Raw genomic sequence first — 19,646 nt, 5'->3', positions numbered from 1 at the left:
ATGATGATGATTTTGATAGCCTAAGCAAAATAAAAGCTCAAACTGATATCCAAAATACTCATCTATTCTGGTTGAATCCAATAAAAAAGGACAATATATTTAACCAAAAGTCACATATTAAAACCTTCATATAAGGATTTAAAGACTCTACAATTCAACTTGAACTTCGGCTTTATAGGGTTAAAGCAATGAAGGATGAGCTTAAAGTATCAGCATGCTACTGAAATCCATTTAAATACTATATGGAGATACATTACCAAAGAAAAAACAAGAAACTGACAAAGTAATTCCTCTTCTGAAGAATAAAAATGAACCTGGACATCAAAAGCATTGTGTTTAAGCCTTTTACAGTCCTTTAGGTCCCTTCATGTTTTTCTGATTTCACACACCCTCGTTTGGCACAGCTTCCTTAAATAATCTATACTTAGATTTATTTGCTCAACCATCACTTTATAAGATTGAGCGGAAAAGTTTTGAAAAATCCTACTGAGAATAAGAAACACAATTTAAGGGGCGCCTGGGTGGCTCAGTGGGTTAAAGTCTCTGCCTTCGGCTCAGGTCATGATCCCAAGGGTCCTGGGATTGAGCCCCACATCGGGCTCTCTGCTCCTCAGGGAGCCTGCTTCCTCCTCTCTCTCTGCCTGCCTCTCTCCCTACTTGTGATCTCTGTCTGTCAAATAAATAAATAAATAATCTTAAAAAAAAAAAAAAAGAAACAATTAAAAAAAATTAAACCGAAGAATCTTTACATTTTCCATTTAAGTGTTTCAACTTTTATTTGGTACAGGTAACCTGTTGGGTTAGCCAACAGCAGGAATCTAGTAAGAAAGGCTCTTTTGCAAAGAGGGCAGTGCCACCAGCCTAAATCCAGAGAATGATCCTTCAGCTACTGGCCATATCCAGAAGGCCAAATTTGACTGTCATTTTATTTTTTTTAATTTTTTTAAAATATTTTATTTATTTATTTGACAGACAGAGATCACAAGTAGGCAAAGAGGCAGGCGGAGAGGGGGGTGGAGAGGGAGGAGGAAGCAGGCTTCCCTGCTGAGCCGTGAGCCCGATGAGGGGCTTGATCCCAGGACCCTGGGATCATGACCTGAGCCGAAAGCAGAGGCTTTAACCCACTGAGCCACCCAGGCGCCCCTTGACTGTCATTTTAAAGAGCTTGTAAAAGAATGACATTCACAGTTTAAACAATAGCTCCACATTAAGAAGTATATACACTATCTCACAACTATTTTTATGCAGATTTGGGGACTATTTTTAGTAACTGACTGTTATCTTAAGAGCTGACAGCCTACTATTCAAACCAAAAAACATGGAAATTTTAAAGTCACAATCAGATACACACAGGAGTCCACTCAGATTATGTCTGACTTGAGCCAATACCAAATACATCCATTCCACCTAAAGAAGCAACTTAACGCAGAACAAACACAGGTTTTGTAGTCACAGGCCAACGTTGAAATCTGGCTTTAACACTTAGTTACTATGACAAAGCTGCTTTATCACTTAGTAACTATGACAAAGCTAGACAAGGTTTGGCAAGTGACTGAACACAGTGACCTTCACTTTCCTCCTCCGTAAAAACGGGACTGTAACAACTACTTCACAGAACTGTTGTGAGGATTCAATTAGACAACTTATTTAAAGTGCCTCACTTAGTGCCTGAATCAGAACAGTGTAGGCACCTCAAAAGTGTTTGAATAAATACTAAAAACACCTTTATTAACAATTAATAATAGTATCAACAGCGACACAAATTGAGAGCAACAGATGATGCTTCATTTTGTGCTACCCTTTTTTCAATAAAATATTTAAATGTCATTGTTATTATTCTTTTTAAGCCTTTAACCATGTTGGTAACAGAGTATAAAATCATAGCTCTTACACAGCATCCACTTTTTTTTTTTTTTAAAGATTTTACTTATTTATTTGACAGATCACAAGCAGGCAGAGGCAGGCAGAGAGAGCAAGGGAAGCAGGCTCCCTGCTGAGCAGAGACCCCCCCCTAAAGTGGGGCTTGATCCCAGGACTCTGGGATCATGACCTGAGCTGAAAGTAGAGGCTTAACCTACTGAGCCACCCAGGTGCCCCAGCATCCACGATCTTTCAAAGAAAGACATGATGGATACCACTACTGCATTCTATATTGTTTACTGTCAGCATTTTTCTTGTTCTATCTTCTCAGCTATTCTACAAATGTCTCCATCAACCAAAGTTTTTCTTTGCATGAGTAAAAACTCACCTAAAAATGATGTTCGTGTGTGAACTGATGTTTTTGCCTCCATACATAGTAATGATCCAGGCAGGCCTCGGTCTTACACTCCACTGTTTAAAACAGTCATCAGAAAATTCCCTCAAGTTCCATGCGTGAGGTTCAAACATGTCATCAATACCATTAGTACAAAAAGGCATGATCATTTCTGTGCAGGCCTATAAAAGGAAACCAAAAGAGAATCTAGTAAGAAAATGAGGCACAGAGTTAAATAAATTACCCAAAGTCATACAGTGAATAGTAGCAAAGCTAGAACTTGAACTCAGGCAGTCTGGCTTCAGAGTACCCACTCTTTACTCTGTTAAACCATCTTTTGTTATTCCTGGAAAGGCCCAGCTAAGAAGTTAACAAAAGTTAGGGCTATATATTCTTCCTTCATAAACTGCTTTCTTACACATCTTTTATCATAATTAATCATCAAAACAACTCTGGAGGGTATGTATTATTATTAGTCTCATACAGATTAAGGAATGGAGGTTGAGAGAGAGTCAAGTCAGGCTGCCCTTTTCTGTATCCATAAAATGCTTCTTTATAGGACTTATAAAGATCTATTGTAACATAAGTATCTTTTTTCACTGAGCTATATTTGAAAGAGAGATCATGTCCTATTTATCTCTGAGATAAATGCATAAGTACCCAGAATATATTTGGTGATGATTAAATACAGGAAGGAAGGAACGAATGAATGAACGAACGAATTTATCCATGGTCTCACAGTGTAAGATAATGGAGCCCAGATTTGGATCCAGGTCAGTGACAAAATCTTGTGAACTCTGTTACAGTACAACGATATCAGTGAAAAGTAAGTTCTACTTGAGGAAATGATACACGCTTACCTGATAGCTCCAACCCTGGGTTCCCAGATTGCTAGTTGTTGTCTCTGATATATTCAGGCAACTCGCCTGGCCTGAATAATTATAATACACATTCAAAGCTTGGAAAATATTCTGTAGAAGCTGTGCATCAGATACACTGGGATTTTTCAAATACTGGCACACTACCTGTCATTTTAAAGAAATGTAAAGGAAAAAGAGTTTATATTTACAAAATCATAATTTTTAATGAAAAAAAATTTTCATTTGTCTATAAAACAATCTTAAACATCTAATAGCACTGCTTGATAGTTTTCATCTCGAGTATAATCCCGTTCATAAATGAATAAACCATTAATTTCCAAGTATAAAATTTAAATTATTCTCTTAGCTACAGAAATAAACCAGTCATTTGCATGGTGCAAAGTCCTCCACATCTACCACTGTAGGCTCATCCTTTCTTCCAATCTAGCAAAACCATTCCCATCACACCAGGCTCTTTCTCTCCTCTTTGCCTTTCCTCACCCTGAAATACCCTTTCCCACTCTCCCACTCCATTAATTTAGTCTGGCAAACACCAATTCATTTTCTATGATATTTAGCTCAAGTATCACCTCCTCTATAAGGCCATCATTAGCTACGGCTTCAAGTCGGGAAGACCTAAATCACCCGCTTTGTGCTTCTACTTATGCCCTGTACTTCCTGTGCTTCTACTTATGCCCTATAGCAGAGCCCCTATAACACTGCACTGTACTTATGTAATTCCAGAACATCTCACTCAGCACTTAGCAAAGTATCTGACAACTAAATGCTAGCTGAATGAGTAAGCACGTTTTTATGAAACTACAAAATTTATAAAATTTCTTATGGAGGGGCGCCTGGGTGGCTCAGGGGGTTAGGCCGCTGCCTTCGGCTCAGGTCATGATCTCAGGGTCCTGGGATCGAGTCCTGCATCGGGCTCTCTGCTCAGCAGGGAGCCTGCTTCCCTCTCTCTCTCTCTGCCTTCCTCTCCGACTACTTGTGATTTCTCTCTGTCAAATAAATAAATAAAATAATTAAAAAAAAAAATTTCTTATGGAAATACTATACCAAGCTCCAACATCTGTGGTATGATAAGAAGCATATTAGGCAGTAAACCAGCTTCCAAATATTCCTATCACTAGACTATAATCAGCATCTGAAATTCTAGTATTTTTTTTTTAAGATTTTATATATTTATTTGGCAGAGAGAGATCATAAGCAGGCAGAGAGAGAGGAGGAAGCAGGCTCCCTGCTGAGCAGAGTGCCCGATGCGGGGCTCAATCCCAGGACCCTGGGATCATGACCTGAGCCGAAGGCAGAGGCCTTAACCCACTGAGCCACCCAGGCACCCCATAAAATTCTAGTATTAAAAATCACAGACAAGGGGAGCCTGGGTGGCTCAATGGGTTAAGCCTCTGCCTTTGGCCAAGGTCATGATCCCAGGGTCCTGGGATCAAGTCCTGTATCGGGCTCTCTGCTCAGCAGGGAACCTGCTTCCCCCCTCTCTGCCTGCCTCTCTGCCTACTTGTGATCTCTGTCAAATAAATAAATAAAATCTTAAAAAAAAAATCATAGACAATACTTGGGGTGAGGAGTGAAAGAATGAGTGACTAGACAGTGGCATGGGGAATTTTTAGGGGTAGGGAAATATTCCATATCTTCATAGAGGTCTGGGTTATATAATAAATAGTTCATTGGCAATTTGTGTAATTCACAGTACATAAATTTTATCTAAAAAAAAAACATAAACAAATCCTGAAGTCCCATTAATGATGATAAAGGTGAAATGTTCAAAAGAAGTATACTGATATCTGCAACTTACCTTGAAATGCATTTTAAAAATAAAATGGAATAAAGGATAGAAGGATGGTTAGGCAAATATGTATGTGCAAAATCAAATACAGCAAAATACTTTTCTAGAATTTAGGTGTCATTTTTATGGGTGTTCACTGTCCAATTATTTTAATGTTTCTACATTTGTAATTCTTCACAATAAAGTGTGGGGGAAAATCACAGGCAATGGAATCACAGCAAAAAACAACCATAACTACTAATTACAGAGTTATGGGTTTACAACCATTATATCATATAGTCCTCAAACAATCTTATCAGATATATTATCATCCACTATTTTATATAGAGAAACTGAATCTTAAACCACTTATTCGAGGTTACTCAGCTAGTAAATGTTAAGATCTAGATACAACCCCAGATCTCTCTAGTTATAAAATACAGGTCTTATCCATCAAGCTACACAGCTTAGAAAGCATCCCCTGTAAAACCGCAAATGGCCACAATGGCAAGGAAATCACACTCCGTAAGCTTTCATCTTCTATTAACACCTTGACATGAAGTCAGTGATTTGATCCTTTCTCATTTCATATGGAAAAAATGTATATAGCAGGCAAGTTCTGATTCAAAGAGAGAGAGAGGGGCGCCTGGGTGGCTCAGTGGGTTAAGCCTCTGCCTTTGGCCAAGGTCATGATCCCAGGGTCCTGGAATCGAGCCCCGCATCGGGCTCTCTGCTCAGTATGGAGCCTGCTTCCTCCTCTCTCTCTGCCTGCTTCTCTGCCTACTTGTGATCTCTATCAAATAAATAAAAATCTTTAAAAAAAAAATAAAATGAAAAAAAAAATATATATAAGAGAGAAAGACATCCAGAGAACAAAGAGCCAATAAAGAAAGAGTCTAGTTACTCTACTTTGGGGATAGACTCTGGGCAGCAGAAGCCACAAGGCTTGGGCTGGCCTTATGCACCCACTCAGGAAAGGAGGACACTGAGAAAGGAAGTAAACAGCAAAAAGCAAACCTAGCCTCTAATCAATTTTGCTTAGGACTAGTTTCCAGCAACATCTTTCTGATAAAAAAGGGAAACGTGAAAAAGTGGAAGAAATGAATCAGGGAAAATTCAATGTCTATGGAATTCTATGGAATGGACCTGTGGAATGCATAGAAGAACACTAAGGTCAAGCATATAGCTTCAATAGATGAGGCAGGGTGACAATGTAAGCTGGGCAGGAGGAAAAGTGAGTGCTGATGAGCAACAACAAAGAAGTAGCCTAAAACTCGAAAAGAACAGTAGCAAGTTAAGTGTGACTCACATACTGGCATCAGATTCCCTCTCAGAGCTAGAACACTGGCCCTCTGTCAGGCAAAGAAAAGGAGTACCCATGAATAGCCATCTCTGCCAATAGCAGTTACTGTCACTCCTTAAAAGACATAAGCATGGCTGGGGACTGGCACCAGCTGACAATACTTGGGTTTCGGCAGTCCAGTTACACAAAGAGAACATCCTGGTCAGAAACTTGGCATCTAATAGAAATTCCATGCCCAGATTAAGGCCACTCCTGGGTCCACTGTCCTCTCTGAGGTCAGGGCTCCTTTGGAGTACTCGGTCCAGTTCTGAGCACCACACTTTAAAGACAATGACCAAAGGAGCAATCAGGATGGGGAGTTGAGGAAAAGTTGAAGCAATCCTACAATTGCTCATTTGTATCATTCCCAATCTTTTACACTACAAAGGCTACAATAAATAAACCTGAGGCTAATTCATTACATATATCCTTAATTGTTTTCTTGAGGTAACTGATTCAAAGGAAATAAACATTTTTTAAAAAGATTTTATTTATTTATCTGAGAGAGAGCAGGAGCAGTGGGGAGGGGCAGAGGGAGAGGGAGAAGCAGATGTCCTGCTGAGCAGGGAGCCCTACGTGGTAGGGCTCAAACCTAGGACCCTAGGATCATGACCTAAGCTGAAGGCAGATGCTTAACCAACTAAGCCACCCAGGTGCCCCAGGAAATAAATACTTTTAAGGCCTTTGTTACATCCTGTCAAGTTGCATTACAGAAAGAAAGTACCAATTTGTAATTCTACTGGTATACCAGATAACAGAAGGCCTAAAAAAAAAAAAATCACTTAAATTTTTTTTGTAAAATACTTACAAATTTCTAAGTATCATCCTCTAGCATAAAGAACACAATCTCTACATATCTCTGTGTACTTCCTTAACAATTATGGTAGTAAAGAATGAAATTTTCCAAAAAAATACTGAAGTTATACTAGCAAAACCTCAGCACTATTTCCATGCTTAGTTAAAAGAAGATAATCATGGGGCGCCTGGGTGGCTCACTCAGTCAGTTAAGTGTCTGACTCTTGATTTCAGCTCATGTCATGATCTTGGGGGTGTAGAAGTGAGCCCTGTGTTGGGCTCCACACTCAGCACAGAGTCTGCTTGTTCTTCTCCCTCTGTTCCTCTCCCCCACCCTGCTCATACAGGCACTTTGTCTTTCTCTGTCTCTCTCTTCCTCTATTTCTTAAATAAATAAATAAAATTCAAAAATAAAACACGAATTAAAAAAAAGAATAAAAGGAGATAATCAGGGGCACCTCGGTGGCTCAGTGGGTTAACCCTCTGCCTTCAGTTCAAGTCATGATCTCAGAGTCCTGGGATCCAGTCCTTGCATCCAGTTCTCTGCTCAACAGGGACCTGCTTCCTCCCTCTCTCTGCCTGCCTCTTTATTTGTGATCTCTCTCTCTGTCAAATACATACATAAAATCTTAAAAATAAAAATAAAGGAGATAATCACGTACTTTTATTAAAAATCCACAGAATGCACAAAACACTTATGTAAATGTTAAGTTGGAACCACATGAAACTGCCATGTTTATAAGTCAAAGGTGGTCAAGCTATCAGCTTCTTTGGTTCAACCTCATCTAATACCCACTTCACCTTAAGCCTGATAATTTGCAGTTATTAGCCAACTGACTGTTTATTTAAGGGTTATGATCTACTCAGACAACAAGGTAAGAGTCCCTGCCAACCACTTTCATTCAGAACACTCACCATCCATATAGCCTCTGTACTATATTTCCTACTAATTTCATGGACACTATCAAATTAGCTTCTTCCAAACAATTTCTATGTAAGGTATAGCATTTCCACTTGTGCCATAAATTCACTGATACGAGAACATCTGGGACAGAGGCTGCTAGTACAACTACCGAATATTCCTCGAGGTCAGGTACTTTCTCTACAATGGCCCAGGGTAAAACACAAGGCCATCCCCATATCACAGAGGAGAATATAGCTGGGAGAAGTCTGGCTACAGACATACAGTTTTAGTAGTCTGAACCCAGACTCTGGCGACAAAGTCCTGGGATAACACTGTCCCCCTATTATTATGTAATAACAATAATAGTTACTATTATATAACTAGTATCACTTTAGTGCTTACTATACATGGGGTTCTATTAAATTCTCATAATGACCCTTATAAGCATTACAAATATGATATCCCCACTTTGCCAATGAGGAAACTAAAGCACAGAGAGGCTAAGAAACTTGCCCAAAGTCATACAACCAGGAAGTGGCAGAGTTGGAATTCAAACGGAAGACACACTCTGGAGCTTCCATTTGTAATAACCAACATTACACATACTCAACCTCAAGGTTTTAGTGTAAGAGAAAAATAACAACACAAACAGTGCCTAAATATACCTGTAGTCTCACACTTAAATATTTTAAGCAATTTTTTTTATTCTTAGATTATCTTTATATTTTTCTAAGTTTATCTGGTAAAAATTTTAATAAAAGGGATTCAATATAAAAATAAAATATATAATATATATTTTATATTATATAAATTTTATATTTATATAAAAATCATACAACTTTTTGGGGGTGCCTGGGTGGCTCAGTCAGTTAGGTGGCTGCCTTCGGATCAGATCATGATCCCAGGACCCTGGGATCAACTCCATGTTGGGCTCCCTGCTCAGTGGGGAACCTGCATCTCCCTCTCCCTCTGCCTGCTGCTCCCCCTACTTGTGCTCTCTCTGTAATAAATAAATAAAATCTTAAAAAAAAAAAATCACAAAACTTTTTTATTATGCAACAAAGAAAACTGTAAAATAGTAATTAATATGAGGCTCAACAATCAACATACAAAATACTTAATTTACCTTCTATTTCCTAGAGCAAAAGTAAATGTACAGGGAAAAGAAATTTAAAAAGAGCATTACACATCCATTTTAATTATGGCTTTAAAGAGTGTAGAAACAGAACATTTCTATTTTAGTACCAAACTAATTAGCTCTGCACCCAAATATTTAATTTGTGCTTTGACCCCACATACACTAGAGAAAGTAAAGATAATGATCTGTTTCAAAGCTTTACGTGTCCCTTTACCTATAAGGATAAGCATTTGAATAAAAGAAAGAAAAAAGGGGGCAAAGAAATTTTTTTAAAAGAAGGAAAGAAGATAGGTTAAAAAAAAAAAAAAAAAGACCAACCTCCTCTCAGAAAGTATGGTCCATCCACATTAGAGAAAGGATTAAGCAGATACATTCAGCTTTTCTAATAGATATTCTTTCTCTAAGGTTTCAATACCCCTCTCACACTCACAGATAATCACATTAGTTTTGTCTTTAAAAGCTCTCCTTTCATAGAATGCACCTAAACCGCTTAAACCACCCAGAGAGGTCGAATACATTATCAAACACCAAGACAAACCGAAGAAATTTTCCATTTTATGTCTTATTATTTCACTATATCTATCTGCATGCTCAGAAGGCTAAGCCAAGAGATGTGAGCTAAAGCTAAAAACTTATTCAAAATAAACAACCTCTATAGTATCCTTAAACACTGCTCTTTAAGCTGAGAAGAGGTCTAGTAGTTTTTATGCTGACGGAGCAGTCAAATGACAGAGAGGTTTTCTATTTCCCTTTTCTCTTGTGTTCCCTCAGCCAAGTCCATGATTATTTCTGCATGAATGTTGCAGCTTCTGTTAACAGTAAACAAAAGCAAAAGGAGTCTGAGTGTACACAGCCCACAAACAAATTAAAAAGAATGATACTTGAGTTGACACGGAAAAGACATTCAATCACTGCCTATGGATCATTCAGAACCATACAAGGTCCAGGCAGAATTGGAAATCACCTACTTTTTTTTCATAACCCAACTGTTACACATCATCTCACTATCCTAAGCCTGAGTTACAGACTTAGAAAAGGACGGCTGTTTGTCAGCCCTTTAAAAAGGAGGAAGTGTATCAGAGGGAGGAGGAGTCCTGGTTAAATGGAACTATCCAAGTGAAAGAGTGGTCCCCAACTGGGTAGTGTTTCTGGGATTAGTGGGTTGGGAGAACAGAGAGGAGGTCAAGAAAGGAGAAATAGAATGAACAGTGAAAGAAAGTGATATAAAGCTAAAAGTCTGGGAGGGAGACATGTAGTAGAAATACTCTAAAATCATATAGGATAAAACTGGAAATAGGGCAATGGAAATTTCTCAAGCAGGGGGCAAAGAGAGATTTCTTTTGGTTGGTGTGCAGGCAAGAAACAGAATCATAAATATATTATAAGCAATCAAGAATTCCTTAATATGCCAAAAAGATAAAACTGTAAGAAGTAACTGAAAAGAATGACAAGAAGTAGTCCTGAAGAAAAACAAAAGGTGATTATAGGGCAAAGACCCAAGTTACCTTGTCTTAAAAATAAACTTTTATAATGTATATACACTAAAGATAAAAGAACTGTGCTAGATCAAAAACAGAATGCAAAATATCTCAGATACACTCCACTAACTTTGAGTGAATATTTAAGAGAAAGAAAGGATAGACATTTATTTACATTTAAAGATACAACAGCAAAGTATCTCAAAAGAAACATTAAAGAAATGGGTAGAGAAGCAAAGTTAGTGTTCCTTGTTCCAAATCATAAACAAATGAACACTGAAAAGCCGTATTCCTCTGGCTTTTTTCTAAATCAGGGGTTGGCATACTAAAGCCCACAGGCCAAATCCAGGCTACTGCCTGTTTTATAAATAAAGTATTTTTGTGACACTGGCTACTTTCTTGCTACAGCTGCAGAACTGAATAACTGCAGCAGAAACCGAATGGTCCACAAAACATAAAATATTTACTATCTAGTTCTTTACAAATAAAGTTTGTCGACTTTTGTTGTAAATAACAAGGGAATTCCCCATATGTTTTTATCACCTGACAACTCATTTGTTCTTCAAGTGGGCATAAAAATGCAAAAGTAATTATCACTTTGTAAAGAGAATACAGTTAAATTTGATAGTTGTCACAATGCAGCTAGTGATCCACCCAAAACTTCAGCCAAATCCTCTCCTCATGCAGTGCAATATGGTAGAAGATCAGAGGTTCTGAACAATGGTAGACCCAAGCTCAAATCCCACTTTTACCATCTTCACTGAGCTTAAATTTCCTCTTTATAAAACTCCATAAATTTCCTCTCCATTGTACCTCTTTTTCATATATAAGGGGATTAAATGGGATAGCATATATGAAAGTGTTCTGCAAACAGTAAAATAATATAGATAAGGCCTTATTAGCACAAAGACATATATGGAGGCTAACTGACTCGAATTTATTTTTTTCTCATTATTTTGATCCAGGTTTTCTTACCATGAGAGAGACAGCTCTTTTAAATATTTCTGTATTATCTAAATTCAATTTAATTCAATACACATTTACCTCTGGCCTGTATGTGCAAGACATCCAGTTGTCATTCTACTTTTTAGATGAAGAAAAATATCTCTAATAGCAAATGACCTTGCTCCATTTGGGTTATAAAGTTTTAAGCAAAATGTTCATTTAATATTAACTTCAAAGGGACTGTTAAATTAAAAGTGCTTTTGAAAACTGGTTCTCATATTATCAAGTCTGTTTACATTTCTGGCATTCATTCCAGCTGCAGAATCAGTTATATTCTCTAAACTTAACCATCAAGTTGGCCAAACTTGGATTTTAAAACTAAGAATGTTCTTTACAAAGAAATGCTTAAAAGGAGATACACAGGGCGCCTGGGTGGCTCAGTGGGTTGAGCCTCTGCCTTCGGCTCAGTAATTGCTGCTAATGGAGTGATTACTGTGTGTCGTGTCTTGTGCTGAACACTTTGCATGGACAATTTACTTATTACATCTTTGTGATGTATGTGAGACAGGCAGACCTGTGTCGTATATGGTTAGTGGTTAATAAATGGGATCTCAGGGTCCTGGGATCGAGTCCCGCATCAGGCTCTCTGCTTGGCGGGGAGCCTGCTTCCTCCTCTCTCTCTCTGCCTGCCTCTCTGCCTACTTATGATCTCGCTCTGTCAAATAAATAAATAAAATCTTCAAAAAAAAAAAAAAAAGGAGATACACAATAAAGCATTTTGCCATATAAAGAACCTAAACATTTATGATGTAATGTGTCTTTACACTTTCCAGAGTGTTTTCACATCTAGTATTTTATTTGATCCTGAGCACAACCCTACGGAGAACTAAGTATAATTATTTCATTTTGCAGAGGAAGATGTTTAGAAGAAGATAGCCTCACCCAAGATCACACAGCTGGTAAATGGTAGTTTCTAGATCAAGGATCCAGAGTCAGTACTCTTTCCACTCCACCTGCTGCATGGAGATCACTCCTTTGTGATAAATGTGTAGCACTTAGAACACATTAGCAGTTGACTGAATCATAGCATGTGAGAGCATTTGCCATTTATTAACCACTAACCACATACGACACAGTTCTACCTGTCTCACATACATCACAAAGATGTAATAAGTAAATTGTCCATGCAAAGTGTTCAGCACAAGACACAACACACAGTAATCACTCCATTAGCAGCAATTACTGGTATTAGTTTTAATTCATACAACTCTATAATCTATTCATTTTGTCTTCTTTATTCAAATAAGAGGAAACTGATGTTCAGAAAAGTTAGATAAGGGACGCCTGGGTGGTACAGTTGGTTAAGTCACCAACTCTTTGTTTGGGCTCAGGGTCATGAGATGAGCCCCGCCTCAGGCTCTCCATTCAGTACAGAGTCTGCTCAAGACTCTTTCCTGGGGCACCTGGCTGGCTCAGTCATTAAGTGCTTGCCTTCGTCTCAGGTCATGATCCCAGGGTCCTGGGATGGAGCCTCACATGGGGCTCCCTGATCGGCAGGAAGCCTGCTTCTCCCTCTCCCACTCCCCCTGCTTGTGTTCTCCCACTTGATGGAGAACTTGTCTCTCTCTGTCAAATAAATAAATAAAATCTTAAAAAAAGAAGACGACGACGACTTGTCTTTAACAACAACAACAAAATGACTCTTTTCTTTTCCCTCTACCTGTTGTTAAATAATAAGATAAATAAATAAAAATAAATAAATAAATAAATCTTTAAAAACGGGAAAAAAGAAAATTCAGGTAAGATGTCCAAGTGAGGGGGGCCTGGGTGGCTCAGTGGGTTAAAGCCTTTGCCTTTGGCTCAGGTCATGATCCCAGGGTCCTGGGATCGAGCCCCACATCAGGCTCTCTCCTCCATGGGGAGCCTGCTTCCTCCTCTCTCTCTTTCTGCCTGCCTCTCTGCCTACTTGTGATCTCTGTCTGTCAAATAAATAAATAAAATCTTAAAAAAAAAAAATTAAAAAAAGATGTCCAAGTGAGTAACCAAAAAGTGACAGAAGTCAGGATTTCTGCCCAGGTTAGTCAAACCAAGAGTCCCTTTGTCACTGGAGATTCCTTTACTGCTAAAAGTCACAGAAAGCACCAGTTTAAAAAACAAAACAAAATCCTGAGACTAATAATACACTATATGTTAATTAACTTGAATATAAATTTTAAAAAAAGAAAGAAAAGATGCTTTCTATAAACAAAAAGAAAGAGAGACAGAAGTTCATATTAAAAGTGATGAAAGGACATTTTTCTGTTACCTTTATAGGCCAAGCAGGCAAAGGCTGTAAAAAGTCACACTCATAAGGGTAGTCCACCATTGCCAGATTTATCCAGGTTTCAGAGAGCCAGGCTTTCAAATGCTGGACATCCTGAGCATTTGTTAATGCGGTACATAAGTCAAGGGCTTCAGAAAGCCAACGCAAGCCAGCACCTGAGAAGAGAATCACATTGTTGGGAACCTAAAGAGCACTATCTGACAGAACGCTTTACTCAATACTCCAGAAAATTCAATATTCTATACCATTTCTCCAAGAATGCTTTTTCAACATTCAATAAAATATTTTTAGGCATCTGGATAATGCCATGATAAACAGGTTGTCTATCCTCATGGAGTTTGCCAGAAATTATATGAATTATTCCCTGTTTTAAAGATACGATTGAGGTAAACAAGTAAATAAACAAATGGAACACTAGAGAGCAATCAGTGTAAACCCCAACAAGTAAAACAAATGGAAGTATCTGACATAGTGTCAAGCAAAAGACAGCAGACACAAAACATACATACTGTGTTCCTGATTATACTGGATGATGAGTAAACTATTACACCATACCGATTATGTTTTCCCTCGTGAAAATTCATCAAGTGATGTATTTTGATTTGTGTATGTTTTTGTATGTTTTACCTAAGTAAAAATGTTACTGAAAAACTGAGAAGTGTTGAAATTAACAAGTGAAAGGTAAAAAACTCTGTGATTCTATTCTATTAATTAAAGCTTACCTGTTCTTGAGAATCGATTAATAGCATCCCAGGAGCTACGGATGGTTTCCGAACAATTTGGACCACCTCTCTTAAAATCTTTAGTTACAATCTCCATAAATACACCACAAGGTACCAGATTACCAAAATGCCAAATGGGGGCGGAGGCTGCAAGAGCTCTAAATGGTGAGAAAAATAAGAAAGGAGAAAAGAAAAAAAAATGCAACCTACTGAATTAAAGTTCTGAAATTGAAACTGATACTGAACAAAAATGGTGAGAAAAATTACAGTTGTTAATGAGATATAAAGTAGAAATATCAGTACAACAGAACTTGTTTTACCAAAACAAATCTCTAAGTATGCTTGACAATCATTAACAAGTGCTCATGTCCAACATAAATGCATTTACCCAACCACTATATGAGGATATTTCATCCTGAACCAGGCTGCAAGCATGCCACCGTAAGAGCCCCCTATGGCAATGACAGGTTGATTTTTAGCTCCTGGGATTGTTTTTTTCAAGTGTTTGATTAACACTGCAAAATCAGCCAGAGCTTGTTCTGATGTCAGAAAATTCAAGTGTCTGGAATCCTAAAGAAAAATAACAAAGAACAAATATAAATGTACACATAATAGCAGCTTAGGCATAGCATAGATCCAAGAAAAAAGCCAGTCAGATAAGCTTTTCTCCAAACAGAATTTCTAAGCAATTGAGTTAAAATGCCCAGTCAACATAAGAGCAATGCTGATTTAAACAAATCATTAAAACAATGATTTTAAGTTTGTGTGACAAACATAATATATTTTGCATTCAAATGTAATTTCTATTAAATGCTATTTACCAAAGATCTTGTTGAGGTTGTAGAAATAACAGAAACAAACTCTAAGTAACTTTTAACTGCAAATGTGAATACAATTTTCAGCTTAACAGATAATTGCTGTATAATTTTTATTTTAAAACTTGAAACATTTAAAATGGCTACCATACAGGCAAAAGTAGACCGAATCCTGTGAAATACTGAAGTATCATCAATAAAAATAAATCTCACCCTCCCTAGCAAGAAAGAAAATTATGTCTGATATAACAACAACCGGAAATTACCCTGTTGTAAACAATAGAAAATTAGAGTTAAAAACAAAAACCAATAGAACAACTATTTTCAGGCATTAGAAAAACAGCAATACCAGACATTGATCCCTGAGAGAAGGATACTCAAAAAGTTCCATGATCATCTAATTCTCTGCCTAGAGACAACTGCCTCACTTTAACATAGGGAAGTAAAGCTCAGAGCTCTGCTAAGCTGAGGAGGCTAATAAAGTATCTCCCTTTAAAAGATAAGTCCTCTCTTTGAACTTGTACTGGACTTAGTGACTTGGTTCTAACCAATAAAATGTGTCAGAAGCGATATGTGACTTCCAATGTTAACTCATAATAAGCACTGCAGTTTCCACCTTGCTCCATTGGATTACCGACTTTGAGGGAAGCCAGCTGCCTTGTCATGAGGCCATTGAACTAAGCCTTTGGAGAAATGCAGGAAGAGACAAATTGTAGCCTCTGGCTAACACCCAGCAACATTTTATCACTCATGTGGATTCTCCCTATAGTGGAGAAGGTTCTCTGGCACCAGTCAAGCCTTCAGATAATTGTTAGCACCAGCTGACATCTCAACCTCATGAGACCCCTTAAAAAAGAACCTCCTAGCTGAGCCACTTTTAATTTCTTACCCACAGGAGCATGAGACAATAAATGTCTACTGCTGTTTTAAATCACTAAGGTTTTTGTTTTTGTTTTTTTAAGATTATTTATTTATTTATTTGACAGAGATCACAAGTAGGCAGAGAGGAAGGCGGGGAAGGGTGGGGGAAGCAGGCTCCCAGATAAGCAGAGAGCCTGATGTGGGGCTCGATCCCAGGACCCTGAGATCATGACCTGAGCCGAAGGCAGAGGCTCAACCCACTGAGCCACCCAGGTGCCCCTAAATCACTAAGGTTTAAGGTAAATTGTTACATAGCAATAGGTAACTAGTACAGCTATATACCTATTAGGCTGTCTTACTTGATCTTCATGCTTTGGTCTCACCACTCTGACTCCTTCCATCATTTAGCCAAGTCTGAAACCACACAGTTCCCATCTTTCCTCTTTCCTATCATCCTTTAGCCTTCCCCCTTATCCAAGATGTATACCTTCTGACCTCTTACCTCCTTGCTTATTGTCTGTCACTAGTCTTTTACTTCCAGTTTTCATTGCATTATGTATAGTTGAGTGCAATTTTTTTTCTAATCCTCGCATTAATATTTGTAATATTATCCCCCAAGCTACTGACAAATTCTGTGAGCACATGAAGAGAAGGAAGCATATCAAAGAAGAGCCCTCCGCTCCTTTTTGCTAAGAAAGCATGAAAGAAGGGATCTAGAAGAGGATACTACATTTCTGTCTGCAACAAGGTGACTACTTCTCAATGGTTTCAGGATCTATCAACTCTCCGAATCAGATAATTATGCAGAATAAGCAGCTAAAGAATAGAGTTTCTCATGCAGCCCAACAAATATCAGCAACTTGTTCTGCTTTTCATTTCATTTTTCACTTTTTATTTATTTATAATGAGGTAATAAAACCTCTGAGAACAAAAATTAAAACTTCTTTCAAAATAGGCAGCCTAGAAAATTACTGTCCCTGAGTTCTTCTAACTCAGAGTTCCCAAAAAGGATGGTATGTGTATACTGGTAGTATGCATGATGGTCTTAGATAATACAGTCTTTCTTAATTTAATACTTGTTTTAATGTCATTTAGAAAAAAACATGTAACTAGGATATAAAGCCCTTGTTAAGGTAAGATGAAGTTTGAAAAGTTAGTTGTTTAAAAAAAAATATTGTGTAAATAATAGCGCAGATCGCAACCACTCAGAATCACAAAGGTAGTACAGAGTGACTTAGATGCAGAAAATGTATCCTTTTTATTAGGCGCACAGTCTGTGGTCAAGGCCAAAGCTCCTTGTGAGATCAGGAAAGGCCAGAAGGTAATCCAAGTGGCCTGTTGGGACTCACTGAAAACGGGATAATTTGTACTCATTTTATTGAAAAATACCTATTAAACAATTGAGTGCTCACTGTATTTTTTCCAGGGGTAGACCTAAGAATTTAAGTGTATAATTTATAAACCAGAATTACTTACTGACATTTTTGCAACACTGAGAAGTTCCCTTCAAAGTCTCTGCAGCCATACCTTAGGATTTCTCTAGTTAGAGCTAACCTCATCACACTGAGTTAAAGACTGACCAACACTATAAATGATAATATTATGGCTTTAAAAAGGCTTAATCTGTTCAACTGCATATAAAAAGGAAAGATTACATACAAATTTTTGAAATTTCAAGCTGTTCAAGTTAAAGCTATCATTTCTTTCTTACATGTTATTAGAACATGTAAAAGCCTAAACTTCAAAAAAAAAAAAAAGTTTTAAACTTAAAAATAAAAAAGTATACAGGCACACCTCAGAGATCTTGCATGTTCAGTTCCAGTTCACTTCAATAAAGTGGGTATCTCAATAAAGCAAGTCAAACTACTATTTTGGCTTCCTAGTGCACATAAAGTTATGTTTACACTATACTGTAGTCCAGTAAGCGTGCATTAGTATTATTTAAAAAAAGATGTACATTCTTAATTTTAAAATACTTCATTGATAAAAAATCCTAACCACCATCTGAGCTTTCTGAGCTTTCATCTTTTTACCAGTGGAGGATCATGCCTAAATGATGATGGCTGCCAACTGGTCAGGGGGGCAGTTGCTGAAGGCTAGGGTGGCTAAGGCAGTGTCTTAAAATAAAACAACAATAAAGTCTGCCACATTGATTGATTTTTCCTTTCATGAGTGCTTTCTCTGTAGCTTGTGATGCTGTTCAATAGTATTTAACCCACAGGAAAACTTCTTTCAAACTTGGAATCAGTCCTCTCAAACCCTATAGCTGTTTTACCAAGTCAAGTTTTTATAATTTTCTACATTCATTGTTGTTATTTCAACAATCTTCATAGCATCTTCACCAGCAGTAGATTCCATCTTCAGAAACCACTTTCTTTGCTCAACCATGAGAAGCAATTCTTCATCTATTCAAATTTTATCATGAGACTGGAGGATTTCAGTCACATCTTAAGGCTACACTTGTAATTCTAGTTCTCCTGCTATTTCTACCACATTTGCAGTTACATCCTCCACTGAAGTCTTCAGCCCCTCACAGTTATATACAAGGGCTGAAATCTACTTCTTTCAAACTCCAGTTCATGTTGATTATTTTGACCTCTTCACACAAATCCTAAATATCCTTCAAGGCATCTAGAATGGTGAATCTTTTCCAGGAGGTTTTCAACTGACTTTGCCCATATCTATCAGAGGATTCACTCTCTGTGGCAGCTAAAGCCTTATGAAATGTATTTCATAAATAAGATTTGAAATTCAAAATGACTTTTTTTTAGAAGATTTTATTTATTTATTTGACAGAGAGATCACAAGTAGGCAGAGGCAGCTGAGAGGGAGGGGGAAGCAGGCACCCCACTGAGCAGAGAGCCCGATATGGGGCTTGATCCCAGGACCCTGGGATCATGACCTGAGCCAAAAGCAGAGGCTTAACCCACTGAGCCACCCAGACACCCCTCAAAATAACTTCTGGATCCATGGGCTGCAGAATGGATGCTGTATTAGGAGACATGAAAACAACGTTCACCACATTGTACATTTCCATCAGAGCTCTTGGATGACCAGGTGCGTTGTCAATGAACAATATTTTGAAAGAAACTTTTTTCTTCCTAAGCAGTAGGTCTCAACAGTGACCTTAAAATATTCAGCAGACCATTTTGTGAACAGATGTGCAGCCATTCAGGCTTTGTTCTTCCACTTATACAGCACAAACAAAGTAGATTCAGCATAATTCTTTAAGGCCCTAGGATATTCAGGATGGTAAATGTGCACTGGCTTCAATTTAAAGTTACCAGCTACACTAACCCCTAACAAGAGAGTCAGGCTGTCCTTTCGAAGATTTGAAGCCAATCATTGACTTCTCCTCTCTAGCAATGAAAAGTCCTAGATGGCATTCTCTTTAAGAAGCTGTTTTGTCTATATTGAAAA

General features: G+C 37.8%; 1 protein-coding gene across 4 annotated transcripts in view; it reads right to left on the bottom strand.

Moving 5' to 3' along the window:
- Window positions 1-19,646, bottom strand: part of PRCP (prolylcarboxypeptidase) — a 73,228-nt gene that overhangs the window by 10,317 nt on the left and 43,265 nt on the right. For all 4 annotated transcript variants that reach the window (XM_032357984.1, XM_032357987.1, XM_032357986.1 and 1 more), the window contains 5 exons: window positions 14,939-15,120; window positions 14,551-14,708; window positions 13,811-13,983; window positions 3,115-3,279; window positions 2,249-2,436 (listed from right to left, as the gene is read on the bottom strand). In XM_032357984.1, the coding sequence (XP_032213875.1) occupies window positions 2,249-2,436; window positions 3,115-3,279; window positions 13,811-13,983; window positions 14,551-14,708; window positions 14,939-15,120 (866 nt within the window). The remainder of the gene's footprint in view (window positions 1-2,248; window positions 2,437-3,114; window positions 3,280-13,810; window positions 13,984-14,550; window positions 14,709-14,938; window positions 15,121-19,646) is intronic.

The sequence above is a fragment of the Mustela erminea genome, chromosome 9, assembly GCF_009829155.1.
Source record: "Mustela erminea isolate mMusErm1 chromosome 9, mMusErm1.Pri, whole genome shotgun sequence".
Taxonomy (NCBI): Eukaryota; Metazoa; Chordata; class Mammalia; order Carnivora; family Mustelidae; genus Mustela; species Mustela erminea.
The sequence above is the reverse complement of the archived record's forward strand: the minus strand, read 5'-3'. Positions and strand labels throughout refer to the sequence as shown.